This window comes from Erithacus rubecula (genome assembly GCF_903797595.1).
Source record: "Erithacus rubecula genome assembly, chromosome: 1".
Taxonomy (NCBI): Eukaryota; Metazoa; Chordata; class Aves; order Passeriformes; family Muscicapidae; genus Erithacus; species Erithacus rubecula.
In genome coordinates this window covers 93,036,132-93,057,043 of record NC_136658.1, presented here as the reverse complement: position 1 = coordinate 93,057,043, position 20,912 = coordinate 93,036,132, and the positions used below count along the sequence as shown (strand labels likewise).

General features: G+C 36.0%; 1 protein-coding gene across 3 annotated transcripts in view; it reads right to left on the bottom strand.

Annotated features, from left to right (window-relative positions):
• Positions 1-20,912, bottom strand: part of WWC3 (WWC family member 3) — a 95,598-nt gene that overhangs the window by 32,613 nt on the left and 42,073 nt on the right. For all 3 annotated transcript variants that reach the window (XM_079313714.1, XM_079313712.1, XM_079313713.1), the window contains exons 4-8: positions 19,179-19,255; positions 17,340-17,419; positions 11,063-11,192; positions 6,458-6,607; positions 4,398-4,471 (exon numbers count right to left, since the gene is read on the bottom strand). In XM_079313714.1, the coding sequence (XP_079169840.1) occupies positions 4,398-4,471; positions 6,458-6,607; positions 11,063-11,192; positions 17,340-17,419; positions 19,179-19,255 (511 nt within the window). The remainder of the gene's footprint in view (positions 1-4,397; positions 4,472-6,457; positions 6,608-11,062; positions 11,193-17,339; positions 17,420-19,178; positions 19,256-20,912) is intronic.

Sequence of the window (20,912 nt, the reverse complement as noted above, 5' to 3'; positions counted from 1 at the left end):
AATCTCCCACATGCAATACCCAAAGGAGGGGGACTGAAGACACATAATGAAGGGTGTAAGAACTTGGTAATTTTTAGTATTTACTGCCCCTTGAGTGTGGATTATGATTTATATCCAAAGAGGAAACACTAGAGAAAGATGAAGAAAGAAACAGAAAAAACAAGAAGCTGGGGAACTTGGCCAAATGCTCACAAAATTTCTCCACTGTGTCTATTTTGGCTGTTCCTGCAAGCTTGTGCCATTGAGGCTCTGCTGAATACCCAGCCTTCCCAACAGCCCAATTCATTCAATAACAACGAGATCTTAAACTGCCTTAAGAAACTCATGAAGCCATTGGAGTCCACTGGCATTTTGCAGATTTCAAGAAAATTGCAAGAATCTGCAAAAATCAAGTTTTCCCAAACGCACAGGTGAAATAGTACAAAACCTTTAAGAAGTTCAAGACCATGTCTAAGCTCCTTTTATAACCCAAAGAAAATGTTTTATGTTTAAAAACCAACACTGGGAGATTTAGGTTTTGCTGAGCCAGGTATTTATGTGATATCAAATACATTACTGCATCCTTAAATCAGATTTTCAGATTAGTTCAGCAGAATAAAACATACAAACCCAGTGAATTACACTAGAGATTAGATAACTAAACCTTGAAACCTGCCTATACAAGACAATTTTCTAAAGGAAAATATTTGTCTATGTTATTGTATTAGTACTGGAATGTTGCTATCAATATCCTATCAACATGTACTCTTGTCACTGTAAGCACAAATTGTACTGACACACTTCTGCTTATGCTAGTAATTTTAAAGGACCAACTGAAATTTAATTTTGGAAATGGGAAAGGTTGCAACAAACTACACTGAACAGAAAAAAGTAACATCCTTAAAGACAAATGTAAAAATATTAAGCATATCTGAGGGAGTGTTTTTTTAAAGGCTAAAAAAAAGTATCTCCTCACATCCTCTGTATGCCTCTATTAAGTAAATGAAAAAATAATAACATTAATAAATAATAAATTTGAATTCAAATGTACAGAAGATACAAAGAAATACTACCCAAACTAGTTAAGCTGGTTGAAGATGTTTGAATTTATTAGTTCATTACAGTTAGCTACCACCAGACTAGACTATTTAAGAAAAAAAAAAAACAAACAAACACCCACAGCTAAAACTTTTGTTGCTTCTTATCGAAGGGAGTATTTTTCATCTACCTATTAACACACTTCACTGGATATGAGGCACTGAAGCAATGACATTTCATAAACATTTGCTAACAGACTTCATGAAGTCATTCTAATGAACTGCACCATTTAGAGTTATCAAAGAAAAACAATTTGCTTTTAATTTCTTGTGCTATGAAGCAGTATATTCAGGAAAGTGCTAGAGGAGTATACACTTTCCAGTGTGCAAATACTTTCATGAGAGGTGGTCTCACTGAAATAGCAACTGAAACTAAAAACAGTATTTATCCAGGCAGCTTGGGGCTGTCTGTTCAAAAGACTGTCTTTCCTCCGCCCTCCTGCTTCTCTGGAGGGCCACACTGGCAGATCTGAGAGGAGAAATTTCATGGAAATGAGGTACAGTTTATTTAGAAATAATGGGGGAGGGAGAAGAGCACAGAGCAGAAGAAAAGTGATTGAGCCTCCTTTCAGAATGACTGGTGAGTTAAAAAGTAGAATTTACAAAACTCCTCCAAGAGCCTGGATCAGAAACAAGGGAGAGGATCTCTTCCCCAGTGTACTAGAAATGTCAGAAGCCACAGTGTACGACATCTGAAATACCCATGGGAAAAATTAAATTGAAAATCATCCAACTTCCTTCCAGTGGGAAAGTGATGAGGGGAAAAGAGCTATGTGAATGTCTTAATTTATGCAAAGGCCAAACCATTCAGCAATCAGAGAGATTTTTGAAGGAGGAATTAAAATGAAATTATCCTTTATAAGGGAGAAGGAATATTTTGGGAGTGTAAGCCAACTCTTCTGTAATTATCGGGTCTTGTCTCCTGAATTCCTCAAGATAGTTCATTCAAAAAATCCCAGCACTGCATTTCCTTACTTAGATTCCATATACAGAGAACATATTTCAATTTTTAAAGACTTTTTATTACATCTGGCAAATATTCTGTTTATATATGGTTAGATTCACAACTAAAATGCAACACTGTCCTTCAGTTTGTGGGGCTTTTTTCCTGCTTTCCTTTTAGGGAGAAGACATACTTTTTCCTACTGTGCATTTTAAGTCTCCCATTAAAATTGTCTGTTGTACTTATTTGCACTATGTTTCCCCACCCACTTGACAAGCAAGCAGTCATAATACACTGCCTTACAGTTGTGACATACTGTAGCATTTTAATTTTCTACTTTGTAGATTTAATCCATCGCAGCACATTCCGTCACCCACACTGTGCAGTAACAGTAGATATTTCACCAGCCAAGGGAGAATGAACACAAAGATATTTAGTAGAGACAAAAGCCCTACAGAAATGCCAGCAAGCTAAGGGGAAGGAATGCATGATAAATGAAGAATGCAACCACAGAGATAACTGGTAGGGGCAATGAGCTTTGTGCAGTTCCACTCAAAAGCTGAAAGCTGATTACTTCCGTACAACATACTGGGCAGAATAAGGCTACTCTTTTGAAGCAACTAACATGCTTTTGCTAAATAACAGACCATTGTCAGAGCTGCTATCCTGGGAAAGCAAAACTACTCTTACTGCAATCACCACTCTCTAGTTGGAAAGTTAGTTACCCAGATTTTCTACACTTAATTAGGATCAAACACCAGCTCACTTCTGATGTTCAAAAATGCTGCATTCCACGCAGAAACAAATGTTCAGCCTTTCCAGCTGAGAAATGCTTTGCTACTAAAAAAAAATTAACCCATAAAAACTCAACATCTCTTCACCATCCCCAAAATACCACCATTTTTCCCTGTAATAAACAAATAAGAAGATAATTGTTTTGAAAAACACAAAAAAGCTATGTCAGAAAGCTTGAACTAAAAACATTTTAATACAATCTTCACAGCATCAGTGGCTCTGTTAAGCTGAACAGTACAAAACTAAATTCTATCATCCTTCTTTCAGCAACTGTAAGTAGTTAAATTATCACTGAACTATTAAGTGCTAAGTTAGCCTCTGAGCAAACTGACACATTTTTGTTTTGCTCTTTTTTTCCCAATTATTTAACCTTTAGTAGGTAATAGTCAATTGTATTTACATGCAGTATGTATAATGCAGACTTCCATTCAAAGTTACAAATCCTGAAGATTTAGCTGTGTTTATCTAACTTGTCCATACCAACTTAATTTTTTGAAGCCTGTATTGTGTCCAAACATGGGTAAATTTTCCAAGAACAACAAAATAGTGTACTGCCTAAAAACTTACAATTTCTGCCAAGACATGTGACAGCATTAGATTTCCCCAGAGAGAAAATCACTATGATATGAAAAAGAGAGGGAAAAGAATTGAAGTTCTTTTTCTAACTCTTGCTCTGAGAGATGTAAAAAACTGGTAGAATAGAACAGAATGAAAAGAAAATGAAATCTATCCAAATTTTAAAATTACAGTTTTTATAGTTAACTATATTGCATCTTTCAAGTGTCTGTCAAATTCAGTAACAGAATATTCTACCATCAAAAATAAAAATAATCATAAGTGCATTTATTTACTGAGTTCAAGTAATCATTGGTACCAACAGTATTGTCCTGAATGTGGCACATAATTTGAAAACAATGAGGTTAAATGAGGACCCACTAAAATATTTAAGTAGATAGTACTTTTAAAACTTCTATAACCCCTTGAAAAAACACTGCAAGACTGGCCTCCACAGGAGAAATACTTAAAATAACCACTAAGACTGAAGTACTTAGTAAAAAATCAATTTCAATTAATATTTTTATCATTTTTCAGACTTTTTTTCCAATTTCAACATTTATTTTTATATACTCTTTTGTTCAGCTCTGAACATCTTCATTTATCTCACATGAAGTTCTGCATTCTTTCTTCTTCATGGCTTCAGTACCCTGAACTTAAGACACAGGTATGCAAAGCTTTGGGTATCCTGACAGACCAGGCTGATAAGTGTAAGTTTAAAGACTGTTTATATCTAAGTTTGAGAAAGAGGGTGAAAAAATGTAAAACAGTTTAATTGAACCACTACAATTTCGTGTTTATACAAGTATAGAACAGGGCTGACATTTAGCTTTATCTCTGCAAACAAATATAATAATCTCATGATAAAGTCTTGTACTTACCTAAATTTTGATTATCTGTGAACTACTCAATAGAGAGCAAATCAGTCTTCCCAAAGACATTTCAAGCTAGGAGGCTGGTTCCAGTTCTATTTCAAAAACTTTAATCACAAAAGTAAATATAAAACCAACAGATATATCTTTAATTACCTTTTCTTGGCTTCTTCATATTGCCAGTTCAGCCTTACTTTGTCTACAAGTCTTGTTTTGTCATCAAACCCAAACTTGAGGAGTTGAAGAGCAAGGAGAGGAGGAAAAAGAAAGGAAGAAACAAGTTAAAAACTCTTTCATCACAATTAAAAAGGGATAAATTAATCTTCCTTACTGGACTCATTAAAGAAACCCCTATGCTTTAAGTAATAACATGATAAAAAATCAATTTTATGCCTCAAAAATGCAGAACTAATTTATTGCTGAAATCAGAGAAGACAAATAAGCCCTTTCAATAAATTATTAACCTGGAAATCAAGGGTTAGCAAATTGAATCACTGATAAATGGCCAAAGCTTTTCAACTTTATCCAAGTCAAAAAGACAAAGAGTGTTTAAATTGAAATATTTTGCTTCTTGATATGGCTATTTTATGAATACCTTTATTAGAAAAAATTCAGATTACATTCCCTGTACTGTGATGTGTTACCCAGCACTTATAACATTAGTGTATTTTAAACATCAGTACAAAAAAACTCCAACTGATCCTTGAAGCAGTTGTAGAACATACTTATGTTGCACCTCCTGCTGCATAGTGTTTCTACAGCAATTTCTATTTTAGGGCATTAGCACTTCCCTCCTCAGAAGTTTGTGTATGGTATAACAGTTAAAACCTAAGCTCCTATACAAGTGGATTGCTGTACCTCTGGAGTTCTCCTCCAGCTGCTGCTTTTTCTGTCTCCATCATTCCACAGTAAAAATTCCACCTCTCTTCTACTCATATGGCATTAACAATAGTTCAGATAATTATGTATTTTTGTTTCCCTTACAAAAAGCCTATACCTGATAAACTTAATTTCCACAGTGTACTTGTCTTGGATTATGTACTGCGAATGGGAAAATGCTACTTTTGGTAGTTTGTTTCAGAATTTAACAATCTCATCCACCACCTATCTGAAAATGACACCCCAAAGGCACCATCTGCCTAACACCCTGAAAGACAGTCTAGCATTAGCTCAGTTTTCTTAGATTCTTAAAGGGTCTATCTTCCCAAAAACAAGATTTCCTCTTCTGTAGGAACCCTCTGGAGACATCCAATCTGACAACTAGCCAGCAGTGAAGGAAGATTATAATAGATGAGAAACAGGATAATGCCACAAAGAGATGATTTCTAACTAAATGTAAGATAACATCTAAACTACCATACTAACAAACTGCAAACAAGTTTCCTTCTTGCTTTGGTGTCAGTCATCCACAGAGACATTTATTACTATCAACAGCCGAGTTGCCATAGTATTAGTGCAAGCCAAATTTTTACTTATTATTATTTGGAGTACACAATTTCATTCAGATAGAACCATTTCCAAGGAATGCCAGTATGATGTTCTAAAAATATCATAAATATTATAAGTATCATGTTTAAAGGCATATTTGAGCACAAAGGTATAACAGACTACATCACAAATTTTCTTGATTAAGTAAAATACTCTTGTCTTAGAGAAAAGGAGCAGATATCTACTACATATCTTCAATGTATATGATAAAAAATATGCAAAAAAAAAAATTTAAAATACACAGCTACCATTACTACCACAATGCTAACATCTCATGCAAAATCATGTCTTTACTGCAACCTCAAGCTGGCTGAAGAATTTTCTTCCTTCCTGCCTCATTACCAGTATCAGTAAATCAGAGCTGGTGATATGAAGAGAAGATTTCCATGGACACTTAAGCAAGAGCTGTTACTCCAAAATGAACCTGCAGTCACTGAAGTGGTAATGAAGTTCTCTGCTAGGCTGGCTGATTTTACCTGTCACTGCGTGCAAGCATGCCCCTGCATCCCTCTGCCACCCTCAAGCAGCAGAACCACCAAGCCCACAGCTTTGCACACAGAGGAAACAATAAGCAAATACAACTCCCTCACCACCAGTATTGCTTTGTATTTTTCCTTCTGCTCCAGACAACACCTCTTAAACTGAAAGAGTAAGTAACAGTGTATCGCTGTAGTTCAAAAGCAGCTAATTTTGTACAGCAAATGTTTCACACAGGAACACTCACATACCTCTCCAGTGATGTCAGTCTGAGAACAAGCATCGCAGTGTTGTTGAGGTAAACAGGAGTCACTGAGTGAACTAGAATTGTGCTGGAGATCCTGCAGGGAATCTGTAATACAACAGCTATTCCTGAATCCATCTGTTAGTTTGGCCAGGCTCTAAAGGAGAGGACATATTTAAAAAGATTAGTAAAAAAAAAGGTTTTATAATACTTTTTAATAACAAAACAAAAATTTTAATTGTTTTAGAAGACTGGTAGCTTGCCTATACAGGGCTATTTACAGAAGGTAAAATTCACTGTTGTGTAACTAGCACACAAAAGGTTTGCTTTGGAATCAATCTCTCCTTTTAAAAGATACATGTAATAGCAAACAGACTTTATATTATTTGTTTTAGACCTATGAATGTTTATCTTCTGTATAGCTTGTAGCTCTTTAAATCTAGCAGCTGTCAACTTCAAGCTAGCTGATAAAGAAGACAAATGTGATTCACCTGCCCTTTTGCCATCTTTGCACAGGTTACATTCCTTAGTCACTACTGTTATCACATCCAACTTGATGAATACCTTGTATTGATTGCACTTTTATGACAGCTGATATCATCCCTGTGCTCTCTTACCCAGAGTTCACATAGTTAAGAGATATTTTACACTTCGGGTTAAGCAAGGGACATGGCTGAAATGTCTAGACAATGACATAAACCATCAGAGTAAAGCAGAAACATCAGTCTTTGAGGGGAAAGGGGAATACGACAGAATCACACAAAATAACAAAAATAACTTTTTTGACAATATAAACTTGGTTGACAGGCTCTTAAAAAGCCCTTTAAAAGAACAAAATTGTTAATATTGCTTTTATTTCCTCATTGTGCATTCTCTCTTGATCAAAAATTAAAGATCATGTAGTATTAGTAACAAAATCACTGTGCTGGCTGTCATTTATGACAGAGATCCTAATTATTACACATCAAACAAGAAAACATTCTGTCCTCTCACCGCAGAATAAAGGACAATCTAAAAATGTGGTAGAAAAAATATTAGAAATTTAAAGATCTGTAATATCTATAAATCATAACACAATAAAAAAATTGCTTCTAAAAATACACATTAAAAACTTTCTAAAACTGCATACTGTGGTGTCTGAACTGCAGAATCAGGGACAACCCTGAAGCACAGCATTGGGAAAAGACTGGTCCTCAGGAATTTCAGCAGCTCTGTCTACTGTTGATTTGCAACAAGCCAAGGTTACTGTACATATTCACTTATCAGAAGATTTCTCAGTCTTCAAAGTGTATTTTAAAAAGGATAAACTCAGGATTCAGAAAGCCTGAGGTTTCTCCTAATAAGTTATGTTCCATCTGCCTTCTTTGGCTAACAAATTATGTTACAGGTATGTGCAATACCACAGATCCTGATGCCAGAACTTAAATTTAAACTTTTGCCTGTATTTCAGCTACTTTATGATCTCCTGGTATGCTCCTGATGCCCTCTAGTATTCTTCCTGGCAGGTAATGAGGGGCTACATGACTGCTGGCCAGGCTTCCTACCCAGGGACAATTGCTGAATCCTGGCCCCTACTTAAAAATGAGAAAGCACTTGACAGGTGGCAATCACCAGGCAGCATCACCTTAACTTACATGCACATGTGCCCTAGGACAAGCAAAAATGCATTAAGTCCTTCTAGCTGGATGAGTGAAAACAGGCACTGGCAATCCTAACATGGAAAATTACAATCCAAGATAGCCCATTTTTAGATAGAAACAATTTATAATTGTTATTATAAACAGCAGGAGTAATTTCCTCACCAGCTACACAGAGGAATCCACCTTTCATCTCGAGTTTAAGGGTTGTTTATGGCAATCCCACAGAAACTGCCAAATAAGCCTACTGTTAATGTGAAGTTCTAGGCACACCAGCCCAGATTTACCCAAAGGGAGAGAAAAGAGCACAGTCATTTCACCAGTATCTGCTGCCATCTGATTTGGGAGCACTGCACAATTTCAGTGTGCTTCCTATCTGACCTATTTAGCCAATTTAACTGGTAACAAAGAGAAAATAAAAAAGATGAAATAAAAACCCAACAAAAACCAAAGAGCAGTGCCCTCCGAGGACAACAATATTTTTAAAAGCATATGCACACTGAACAAAAACTATGAAATTATGACAGAGATGGAGGAGGGAGAGAGAAACACACTGCTTTCAGGAACATAACCACACACTTTTATTATTCAATCTCATATAAGAAGTCTGCCCACTTTTTTAGAGCAGCAGCACCACATATTCTGCTTTATTTGTAATCACAGCATCCAATTTAGATCTGACTACCATATTCCACACAACTAAACCAACTGTCATACTTCTACAACAGCTACAATTTTCCAAGCACCTACACAAAACTGAGTCACTTCTACTATGTTTAGTTCTCTTGCTTGCACTGGTCAGATTTAAATTAAAAAGCAGTAAGAAATGGTCTGTTTTCTTTCTCTGAAATAAAACCCTGTATTTTTTACACTATACTTCTTATTCCTCTATTAGCAAATTTCAAAATAAAAAAGATTTCCAAAAAAAGTTTGTCTGAACAACAGTAGCTTTAAAATGTAATGTTTTCAAGACAATACAATTCCAATATTAATAGGAAAATCAAAATCGAATTCTGAACTCCTTAGGAAGATATTTAAAATAGCCTTGCACTTATTTGACAAAGCCAACTAAATCCATGGCAATAATCTTCAAATAGTTATTAAAATGCACAGCACAGGTCACTTTGGTGACACCAAGAGTAATTTTTTCTTATTTTTTGGTCAAAATTAAAAAAGAGACCTGGATATTTTTGCAGAGCATTGTAAGCTGGCAGAATTACATCACTTTTACAACTGCAGACCTTGTAAACGATGACATTTAACTCTGTATAGTCATTGTAACAAAACATGGCATGCTACACTTGTGTGGAACAACTGTTTTCTACATATTCCACCATAAAAGACTGTCATTAATTAAAAAAAGATACTTCTTTCCTGTATATCACACAGAGACAGGAAGAAGGATGAAACACTTTTCATTTTTGCCTGTCTTCTGCAACCTCTACATTCTGGTCATGCCAGCACAGCCCAATCCTTGATCCTAGAGTTCTAACTCTCACAACACTATTTAAAGAGACAGCAAGCACATTTGAAGTTGGTTGACCAAATATGATTTTCAAAGCATCTCAATGTCTACAGAGGGATTTACTGCCACTGAGGACTGAAAATGTAAGAAAAAGAGGTAAAAAAAAAACTACTGGGAAGTAAAAACAAGGTCAGTAGTTAAACTGCTCCAAGAACTCACACATAAGTCCTTATATTACCAGATGGTTTCCTAAAATGTTTGTTATTGCATCCATGAAGATCTGGTGATCAGATCTTATCACTTCTTCCTAGCCAGGCATGTGGAAGACTGAGAAACATTTTAAAACTTGGCCAGCCCAAAATAACAAATATGTAAAAAGTTGTCAAGTCTGAAACTTTTCATAGTGACTCCAGTGTTCTATTTGAATAAGGATTTCTGGTCCATTAGATGGTCTTTGTGTAATGCATTGGAGACTTAATAATTGTATAGCTGTGGAAATTCATTATATGTAGATTATAAACTTCCCATACCATTTAACAACTTAAAAAAAAAAAAAAAATCCTGAGAAACACTGCAGCAGAGAAAACTGGAAGAAAATGTTTGCATGACAATGTTAATTTAGTACAGTCTCGTAGTTGTAGGTAACAAAGATGCCCTCTCCCAAACAAGTATTTGAAAACTGGTGAAGAGAACTGTCCTTACCACCTCTCTGTACATGCAGCATATTTAAGCAAGTCTATAGTGAAGTTCCCATAAGGGCAGAGGCTCATTGTTCTTTTATCAAGCTCCTATCACATTAATAACATAGACACACAACTGAGAGCTTGAGGCAAGGCACAGAATCCATTCAAAAGTCAGACCACTTCTCTGGAATGTATCTCCCCTCAATCCTCATGCCCTAATTCATCAGTTTCAAGTTTGTGTATACACTGTATTTGTTCATACTCTTTGAGGGTTTTGTGAGAACATTTAGAAACCAACATGAGCCTTGATATACTCAAACTTGAGTTTGGGGCTGAAAGTGTAACAGTGACAGAGATCCAGTTTGGTGAAATACATATAAAGGGAAAAACATGATTGACACAAAGAATAACATTTTAGCACATGAACTCTCAATCCTACTTCATTATAGGTAATACAAAGAGACATAAAATAATAAACAAATACTGCAATTCACAAAGGCTTTTTCTTGATACAGTGTAATTACTACATAGCAGACATCAACATAGCAACAACAGAAAGCTATATACAATGAAAACACTGAGCTAAATGAAAACTAGCTAACTACATTACTTAAGACAAAAATGCATATGAATGAAGTCTTGTGCAACCACTATAGACAATGACTACTTACCTTTTTTGAACTGCTTGCTATTGGTAATTATCAAACAGAAAAATCAGTTTAGACCATCCTACTTCCTTATTTTAACTAGGTAAACCCAATGCAATCCCAAGCAAGAAAATAGAGGCAGGTTAATACTATTTAGTAGCTCAGTAGCAGATTTTTTACCTGCATAAGGTCCTGCCTTTCTTTTTCACCTGTGCATATAGCTTTCTTTATGGTTCGAAGTTCACTCATTATCGCTTGTGCTTCATCCAGTCTGTAATTTGTATGAGCATTCGACATCTTACGGTCAATCCTGTTGAAAATATTAAGACAAATTCAGGAATTTTCACATAATTAGAAAGCACACAGACTTTTTAAGACCTCTTGTTTGTTCATGTACCACTTCATTTCCAGGAATAACACAGTAGTCTACTCAGAATTAACACAGCACTCAGTGCCAAGTCCACTCTAAAGACAAAGCAAAGCAATTGTCTACCCAGGTTCTGCAGAACCAACAAATTTCCTGGGTTTTACATCCTAATGCAGATCTTACTTATGAGTAATGTCTGTGGGCAATTTCATGAACCAAAAGTAAAATGAACCTAAAACTAACCTAGATGGTTATAACTCAAAAGGTAACAATGAGCAATCTAGCTGTAGTATTTTTCACACAGCATCATACACTGCAGTATCTCTTCAATATCAGGAGTTCTACTTGATTCTGCTTCAGAAGTTTCTAACAAAGGAATTTCATTTTCTCACAAAGAAATTTTGGATGCCTACAATTTGATTGCAAATGCTTTCCTTCCATTATAGGCCTCTTTGAATATCTTTTCCATAAGATACCTAAAAGACGTTATCACTCTGCAATGAAAAACATAATATGGGAACATCCCAGAAGATTTTAAATCTTTAAGCAAGAAGCATGAGCACAAGTCCTGACATAAGACTGAAGCAATATTAATGTTTCCATCTTGACATATTAAAATCTCTCAAGTGGAACATCCACTGAGTTTTCAACCTTTTTTTCCAACATTTCACAATAGTAAAGAACAACACAGTAGGATGCAGAAGACTAGTCCAGTCTATCATCTTGATAATCTGCTTTGATTTATAGATAAAGAATTAGACAAGAGACTATAGTCAACTTATCAGAAGAACTATCTGTCTTGGATTTACAACAAATGGCTATGGAGTTTTAACACCTTATTTACAGCAACAACTGAAAATCATGTAAAGTTCCCATTAAAATATGGAAAAGTCGATTTTCCTGTTAATATAGCATAGAAAGAATGTTTATGGAGAAAAGGTGGTAAGTATGAAGGTTATCAGGCCAACGCTAAGAACAAAGAGCTTCAGGAAAATGTATGTCAAGTTAACAAAATTAAAGATAAAAACACACATCATTTATCACCAAGGACATCAATCTATAAAGAGATGTAGTAGGAGAGGGTATGCTATACAGACAGAAGAATACCCAAACTCTATTTAAAATATTGAGACTAACTAACAAGTTTCAAGATAGATAGTATATTAAACTAAGAGTGTCAACAACAGTCTCTCAGCATGTTCTAGCAGTTAAAATACAAGCAGTGCAATTCCACCTACATCTGATTACTTGCTTTAAAATTAAGACATTAAAATGAAAAATCAAAAGGGGTAAATTAAAATACTGTGGTTTCATTGTGTAGCTCACAATATTTAGGGAAAAAAAACAGGGTGATTTCTACAGTTTTGTTTGGGTTTTTTCTACTGGTTTTGCAGACAACACAAAATAAGTCTGACTTCTCAAGATTTTTCTTTGAACACAAATTTCCTCAAGTACATAAGAAAACATACAATCTTTTATGAATACTGGCTCAAGAACAAGAAAGGACTTAAATGTCATGTATTAAAGCTGGGGGTTTATTTGCTTGTTTTTGTTTTCAAAAATATTTCCTTGAATCTTCACTAATTCTTAGTTAAAATCCTGAGCAGGTAAAACCATGATAAAACAACTAATCCAATAACTAAAAGTCACATTAAAAAGATAATACATTTTTATCTGAAAGTAACAATAACGTAAAGAACTATGTTCAAATATTAGACATGAAAATGCCTCCTACACAACTGCTCATTATACTGTTTGCCAGGACTAAGGTGGCATTTCAGGAAAAGGAAATTATTTAATTTCAACCAGATTTCTGTCCAGTTATCCACATATTCATGTTCCTGGACGCCACTTTGGAGCCCAGCTTATGAATTGATATTTGTTTAAGGAAAGAATCAGAGAAGTTCCTACTGCCAAAAATATTTAGGCATAAATCAGTATTGCTGTCAACCCAAACTGACTAAAGTAGCTTACAAAATTACCTGTTGTCTATTGTCTATTAATTCTTTTCCTTTTCTTCATAAAGATTTATTTCTGAAAGCCATATAGTTAATAGAAGTCTTCCATTTCATTAATGGAAAACAGCATGATACAAATATAGATCAGACCTTTGTATGAATAGCAAGAATATCCAACTAATGTGCAAGAATGTAAGGATATGAAGATGTATCTAGGATACACAGACTATTAATATGCTTGACGTCGTTTCAGTCCTATAGGGCAGATTCAGCGTTCCTCCATTTTCCTTCACTAAACCACAGGCCTGTACTTGAGCAAAAATCTAATTTTAAAGTTTTTGTCAGATCTCCTAACCTCTAAATTAGCCTGTAGCTACAAATTGTTTAGCAGTTCTAATTCCCTGTCACTCCCAACTTCTCACAGCATTCACTCTGCTCTGCTGGCCAATTGGCCAAGTTTTCATTTCCTTTGTTGCTAAACGCCTTCTTCCTCCAAAATTCCTGCCGGGAGCAGCAGGGTCACTGAAAACACAGGGGAGAAGGAACTGCTCCTCCTTCTCAGTCCCTTGCTGTCATCCCAGAGGAAGGAATTTGTTCTAGAAAAGGCTCATATTTAACCCTGTAAGTTTGGACTGTGACAGGATCAGACACAGCTTGGGGCAAAGCTGCTGGCAGAGGCCAAGGTGCACCATCCTGCAGGGTGGGGATCTTTGCAGGCTTTGTACAGTGAGCTCTACAAAGTGTCCACTGGGCAAGCACTAATCCATGTCCAAAGGTTTATCACACACAGCACTGCCAAATTTAGATGAAACTGTAGAAAGTACAGTCCCAAAAAAAAGCTGCAGCTCTAGGAATACTGGAATTCTTACAGTATTGAAGTCGTAAAGGTATTGAAACCCCCCTCAACCGTGTCTCTGCTCATAAAACCCCACTTCTACAGTCATTTTGTGGTTTTGTTTTCTTTTCATTCTTCTCAAATATGGTTAAGCCATTTTACTAAAATTAAAAAGAACAGAAAACAAAACACAGTCCAATGCAGACACTGTACATGGAAAATGTCAGTGTAAGAGATTTTGCATTTAACAAAGGCATTTGAATCAGACAGTAACATAAAATGACTGAAGTACTGAACAACCCAACTGCCCTCTCCATAAAAGCTGTCCCTTCCCTGAGAGCTATACCAAGCAAAGTCAGCTGGCAGCAAGTTCTAATATCTGCACATGATGCCATTTTGGTAAGACTTTCAAAGCAAACATTCAGCCAGATGTAAAGCCCGAAGTTTGACGGTTCCTAATGTTGTTCTTGGCTTACACTTGAAATAAAGTGATGTACATGCCTTTAAAAAACCTGAACAGGATGCATGCCATTTGCAGTTTGGCAGTTACTTGAAGATTTGACTTAGCACAAGAAGGAAGAAGAATGACGCAAACCAAAAATTTAGAAAACTTAACAGAAGTGGGAAATGTCTGAAATGCAGTAAACTTTAAAGGGGAAGCAGGGTAGGGGGGGAACACGGCAAAACACCCAGCATTTTTGTTTTAAAGAAGAAGCAATGAATTCCTTTTTGAACAATATACTTTCTTTGAGGATATGGAAAAACTAAACTACTTCAGCCTTGGTACTTGACTTGAGTGACCCTTCTCTCCCAACAAATACAGGAGGTAGGAGAGAGATTGCACAGTTAGGCTTTCAGGCTAATTTGTCTACTGACTACATAAGGAGGTGAGAGAAGCTGCTCTCTTCAGTTGTTACTGTAAGTACTCTCCAAATTGGCTCACTTCCCCCTAGAAGCAAAATACTCCCAAAACAAGCGTGCATGTATCTCACCAGAAGGGCAAATTAAAAAAACAATAAAACAAAAAAAACCACTTAAAAGTATGAAACTAAAACAAAACTACAAGTCTCTTTCACAAGGGAAGAAGTCACTGCAGAGAGCTCAGCTCCAGGTAACACATAGGCAAAAGGTTCTCCCCAGCTCCAGCAAGCAACAAGTGCCACCCAGTGCACCAAGGGGACAAAGGATGACCGTAGCAACAGCAGCAATGAGCAGCACTGAAGCATTCAGCTGCCATGCCTGAACATCCAAACTACATGATTGGAGTGACCACTGACTAACCAGATAGGCTTTAAAATAATTCCTCTCTTAAAGGTCTCTCCTATAACCCCATCCTGGAGCATGGGCAACTTGACTTGGGCTATAATCCAAGACTAACATTTGTATTCCTAATCATTTGCAGACTTTACTTTTCAAAAAGTTGCACTACTTTGCTGGACTATCTTAAATGAATTACACTAATTAAAACAATCTTGAGTTTCAAATGGCCTTCAAATACTTTCAACATCCTAGTCAAGTGGTTACTCCTTTTATAAAACAATTGAACCTATACCCTTAAATAGCCCAATAACCAGGAGAAGAAAAACAAATTTAAAAAGCAGAAAAAACATAGCAATTATTACTCAAAGAAAATATGATTAAGAATCATAAGACAAAATTGCTTTTGTTCTGTTACCCAGGCCATCATATTGAGATGTTAACTTATATTTAAAATATTACTTAGTATAATGAAACTTTGAGTGGTTTATTTTACTGATTTTCAGTAAATATCACAGATTACCAATTTCTCCAACTACCTCTAAATTCTTCAATAAAAAATATATTTATGCCTAAAAACTATTATATTTTATCTGCCAATTAAGAATTTTGGCATTCTGGCTGAACAAGTTTTTCTTCTATGAAACATTCTAAATGCACTATAAAACAAAAGAGCCTTGATCTAAAAAACTAGAAAATTTTGTTATTTAAAAACAAACAAACAAACAAACAAAAAAAAAACACACCAAAAATATAATGTGCATAGGCTACTCCTTCTTTTTTAAAAGTTAAATTTGAGAATCTTCCTTTAATTTGTTATTGTAGTACCAATCAAAATTGAAAAATAAATACCCTAACTGTTCCAGGATCCCTGGAATTTCATCACCAGCTCCTGAAGTGAAAGCCCATGCTTTGTTGCACCAATGTAATAAATCTAAAGCTTCAAAATATTTCTTCAGTTACTGCACTTATGTTGCACAATGCATTACACACACAACAGTTCCAGCATTTTCAGGAAGCTCCTGCATTGGCAGTTTGTTCACATGCATGCTGGAGAAAAGGCCAAGGATTCTAAATGCACAGCCACGTATCCAAGGTGGATCCAAGTGCTGTTCAATCTCTTGGCCAAGCCACTGGCCTTGCTGAAGAAATCTGGAAGCCACAACAACCTGTGTTTACCTGCCATGTTTTTCATGGCCTGGCAACCTCTCCCCCTATCCCACTGGGCATCCCATATATGAGCTGTGTGTGTAGGTGACTAAACAACACAGAGATGGAAGTCCTGCAGCTCCCTCCCCATCAGATGGCCTGCAGGAAGAGTGGCAGGGAGAGGGTCACCACAACATTTCACAACCTTTGACACCACTGAGCACGCAGGAAACAGAGTGGGGCTGCCCAACAGCCCTGGGAGCAGTGGCAAATTGCCCTGAGCTTCCTTTCCTTACTGGGAGGAGACAAGGAATCGCATCTACAATCAGATGTTTTGCACATGTGCAGCACAATCCAAGGTCTCACAGACCACTAGATTTACAAGCACAAATCAGCCACACAGTGCAGAATGAGATGGTCTGACCATCAGGTAACAGGGAGAAGCAGTGTTCTGTGTGTGTACAGAATTCCCCTAAGAAAAGTTCTGTGCCCAGACAGAAAGCCTTGGTACTGCCACGGGGAAACTGCTCTACAGCACAGTGCTTTGGACTGTGCTCCAGGCAGTAGGTATCTCCAAAAAGTATTTGGGAGATATTTCAAAAAAATCTAATTCCAGTTTGGCAATATCTTGAGGAAGAGTTAAAAGAACATGGTCTATAAAGCTGTTTTTTCATGTGAATCTGCAATATCACAACTCCAACCAATTCTGTCTAACCCTTCTTCCACCCTTTCACATTGTTCTCACTCTGCATTACTATTACAGCAGAAAGTCTGAAGCAAAGCACTTCATGTTTTATTTTTGACAACACTTTTCTATGAAATTCACTCAAAGGTAAATTAAAAAAAACCCAAACCACAAAAAAAAGATCCTCCCACAAACTCTTAACTTACTCTTGTAGAGTTTCCACTCCTTTTTCTTTATATTGCAACTCCTGCTTCATCTGTGCCAATTCTCGTTTCAGCCTAGAAAGCTGAATAATACAAAATAAATAAAAGTAAAAATAAGTAACAGTAACTTTCACAATAAAAAAAATTGGCTTTTAAATACAAAATCTTAAGCTACTTTAAAAAACTGAAGTGATAATTTAAGTTCTCTTCTTTTTTGTTGCTTTAAAATTTTGCATCAAAATAACAGGACACTTTAAGTATCATAAGGCCCAATCAAACAGCAGTCAAGACATTCAGGTTTCAAAGCATCAATTTCCTCATCTATTCTGTCAGGTGTCTTCCTCCAATAGCTTATGCTAACAGCTAGAAAGTATCCATCTATATAAATTGTCTTCTCCCTTTGTAGCAAAGACATCTCTCACTTGTCTTTAATTCTTTAGTTGACTTCCAAAAAGACAGAGCATGCAATGCTATTAATTTTGGAACCCAGGAAAACAAAATTACTGGCAGTACAACCAGTCTATCTCCCAGAAAGGGCAACCTGGCTTTCTACAATTATTTAAATATTATCCTGCCCTTTCAAGCCCTTTCATCACTCTTGATTTTCACATGTACATCAATAAATGACAGAATCATTACAAAACAGAATTTAAAAAAAGATAGTAAAAGAGTTTTTTCTTCAGCTCTATTACAAGAGCAATGGGCTTTGCACCAGTACCAGGATTCAAACCAGGACTCTGGGTCCCACCATCCTGCACAGTTCTCTCCCTTTCATCAAAATTCATGGCACCAGCCCTGAAACACTCCTGTACCCTCACCAGCTACTTTAACACACACCAAAAGTAAAATGAGAAAACTAATATCATGTACACAAAAACTTTATAATGTCTATTACATTCTATTTCCTGAAACAATTCAATGCCTATCCACACTTGAACATACTATCTTATGTATGTAGTAGGTCACTTTGTTTTAAGGAGGAAGAGAGAAAAACAGTCGTAAGTGAAAACCTTGCTTATTTTATTCAGATATTACTTAGATAAATAAGCCTTGTTTACTTGTTTAGAATATGCTGACATTTAGACTATGCAAAACAAGCAAACACTAGTCAGCATGTAATAAATATGTACAGATAGAATAAATGCCTTTGAAGGGTGGTGAACAGGATTTATTTTCAGAGGCACTCATGTGCCACTACAACAAAAACAGAACACTATCCTGCAAGGATAAGTATTTTTAAAATACTTATTTATCAAAACCATGATTTTAGTTTTTTAAATATATATGTATAAATAAGGAGAATTTTTGTTACAAAACTGCCTATCATTGTCAGAATACTTGAACTGCCCTCTCCTCATAAAAGAGCTCTGGCCAATCAGCTGAAAAATTTTATTTGGCCAATAGGTCTACTGAATTGTGAAGAGATTTCCAAATAAGTGGCTAAACCTACAGTCCAGCAAAACCTCACTGAAAATGGGTAAATGGTCTGAAGACAGTTTGAATTGAAAGAATCTGGCTGCAGAGCATTTACTACTTGTGGCAGTTTGTAGAGAGAAAGAATTTCTGAAAGCCTGGCTGAGCTTGCCTATGACATTTGTGACAAAAATGTTTGCACTTGTAACATCAAAAAGACATTACTTCTCATGCCACCAAAATGCAGTTAATAAAGAGTTGTTTTATTAGAGCAACAGGTTAGAATAAAAAAGTACTTCTCAGTACCATATTTCTATAAATGCATGCAATGTTCAGTGTAACTGCTAAAGCCAAAGAAAAACAGACCCTTCCTCCCTCTCTCCCTTCCCCACTAATTCGTATTTTTACAAAATGAAAAAAATTACTCACTCTGTCACGACGGCTGGCTATTTCTGCTTTAATCTGATATGGGTCATACTTGGTATTAGCTGAAAATCCTGAGAATGCTAAACAGATGGAAAACAGTATTTTATTTTTTTTCCTCCTTCTTTAATACAATTATTAAGATGTGGCACTATTTAGTAAACCATTTCATTAATTCTTTTTCTTACAAGTCATTAGGTTCTAAAATTATCCTCTGTGCTGAAGTACAAATGAAGATTTCCATTTGGCCCACCTGAAACTTTTTTTTCCATCCTGAACAACACCAAAAATTGCATATAGCAGCACCACAAAATTCCTAAAAGCACTTAGCTTCTATGATAGGATGATGATATTACACAAGTAATTTGTGTAATATTAATAATTCCTAGTTATTTCCTAGGTACATTGAATTAACAGTATGATAGGGACTAAAGTTTAAAAAAATTATTGTCAGAATAAAATTGTATTAGTTAGGGAGAGAAGCTGCCTTCTAAAGCAACAGTATAGGGAACTGAAACACAAGCCAACTCTGGCAAGCAAGACCTTAACACAGAGTATCTACAGTCAGGCAACAATTTTAAGCTGTGGCATTACAAACTAAAGCCTACACAGATGAAGTAAAGATCCTAGAGGAGAGATTGGGCAAGAGAAACCATGATTTATGGAGTGAGCCATTCAAGGCAGCACTGGCCCACTGAAAAATGCTTGGTATGTGAATGGATGAGATTGTGCTGTCAGACCTTCCATCCTTTTGCAGAGCTGAAGGCTACTGCACTGAAACCCATACCCATGTCTGGGGCTGCACTGGGCCTTTTGACTCTCAAACGAATACTGCAATGCCAAGGTCATGTCGAGCGTGCAGGAACTTGCCAAAATGAGTAATCGTGCCTGGACTAATTCTCTAAATCCAGGATTTTCTATGGAGTATTTTTTTAAACAGTGCTGATCACAACTGAGTCACAAAACTGCTGCATGGGCACCTCCCTGCCAACCCACAACCACTGAGCTCACCTCCCTCTCACAAGCACACGACACTGAGTCAATGGCAGCACCCACAAGCAAAGTGGAGGAAAACACTTGGTGAAGTTTTAGCTCTTTTAATGTAATAACTTGAAACAAGTGGTAGCAGAGGCAAAGATATTGGCTATATAAGTGTCCAACTTTGGTCATGGAACTGCACTTGAATTAGAAGTCCAGTATTTCTGTATAATAGAAGGAGAAGCAAGCATCCCACAGTAGATGGAGGAGTCAAATTAAGAAAAACAAGTGGAGAAGAAGCTTTTGGGAACCTTGATTTAATAGCATGATTAATTCCCAAAAGGATATTTTTAAAAAAATTTTAAAAATTGTCTGAGTAATCAGCCCTTCCCATTTTCTCAAAACAGATGCATACGACCTTAAACCAATATAAAATATATTAACACATCTGTAGAAAGTTAAAATATTTTCCACCTCAAAACAAGCAAATGGTTTTATGTAATTGCTGTTATAGATTCTCATTTTCAACTCCATATATACCTACAAAACCCCAAACTACCAGAAGATTGAGAAACATAAGTAAATTGACATAGCATTTGCTTTCATTACAGACAACCCCCAATTTTGTCATTTTCATATTTTGCTGCTGTTTCAAATAACCTGTTTTTCAAGAGCTCCAAAAATATGAAAAAGGTTATATTTTTCTAGTATATTTTCATCTTCAATAGAAGTTTCTTTCTGTATATTCACCTGAAGAAATTC